The following is a 954-nucleotide window of genomic DNA, read 5'->3' as shown; positions in this document are numbered from 1 at the left end:
TCGTATGGGTGGTTCGACCACCGGTTGACGGCTCTTCGTGCAGCGAGTATTTCTCGGCTAACGGCGGTGGAACCAAAGACAACACGCCAGAGTATCTACCAGAAGGGTTCGTGACTCGTACTTGCGATAGAGGTTTCGTGATCCCATCATGGGCACCGCAAGCTGAAGTCCTGGCCCATCGGGCCGTTGGTGGGTTTTTAACCCACTGTGGTTGGAGCTCCACGTTGGAAAGCGTCGTTGGTGGCGTTCCGATGATCGCGTGGCCGCTTTTCGCCGAGCAGAATATGAATGCGGCGTTGCTCAGCGACGAACTAGGTATCGCCGTAAGAGTGGATGATACAGAGGAAGCGATTTCTAGGTCGAAGATTGAAGTGTTGGTGAGGATGGTTATGGCTGAGAAGGAAGGTGAGGAGATGAGAATGAAAGTGAAGAAGTTGAGAGACACGGCAGAGATGTCGTCGAGCATTGACGGTGGTGGTTCAGCGCACAAGTCTCTTTGCAGAGTTACGAAGGAGTGTCAACAGTTTTTGGAACGTATCGGGGACTTGGCACGTGGTGCGTAGAATTGGTCACTGTTTGCTAGATCTTTGTCGTTTCCTAATTAGTGCTTTTTTTAAACATTGTAATAGAATAATCGGTTGTTGTAATGTAAGGATGTTTCTAGTTTTGATATTTCTCAGCTAATTTTCCATTGTAATATTAAAAAAATATCGGTCGTGTTGTGAAAAAAAAAATGAAAAACATCTTGTAATATTAATAATTAATAACCACTCTTATATACGTTTCAGTTTATCGAACAGATGAGACAACAGTAAAACTATGTTATAACTTACAAGACATGTGAATTAGTCTTTTTTTTTGTTCCCGATCGATGTTCATACAAGACTTAATCCTACTCGCCCAAAACATGATTATGTTTTTAATCGGTTGAGAGAGACCGATTCAGGGCAAAGA

At 43.7% G+C, this 954-nt stretch overlaps 1 protein-coding gene across 3 annotated transcripts in view; it reads left to right on the top strand.

Annotated features, from left to right (window-relative positions):
- The window catches only part of LOC104745489 (UDP-glycosyltransferase 72E3), a 1,993-nt gene extending 1,330 nt beyond the window's left edge, over positions 1–663 (top strand). Inside the window, exon 2 of one of the 3 annotated variants that reach the window (XM_010466754.2) lies at positions 12–663. In XM_010466754.2, coding sequence (XP_010465056.1) covers positions 12–563 — 552 coding nt within the window. In that variant the 3' untranslated portion in view covers positions 564–663. The remainder of the gene's footprint in view (positions 1–11) is intronic. The other 2 variants (XM_019239097.1, XM_019239101.1) reach the window with 2 other exon arrangements.

This window comes from Camelina sativa, chromosome 2 (genome assembly GCF_000633955.1).
Source record: "Camelina sativa cultivar DH55 chromosome 2, Cs, whole genome shotgun sequence".
Lineage (NCBI taxonomy): Eukaryota > Viridiplantae > Streptophyta > Magnoliopsida > Brassicales > Brassicaceae > Camelina > Camelina sativa.
Note: the sequence above shows the minus strand (reverse complement) of the source record. Positions and strands in the feature narration are given on the sequence as shown.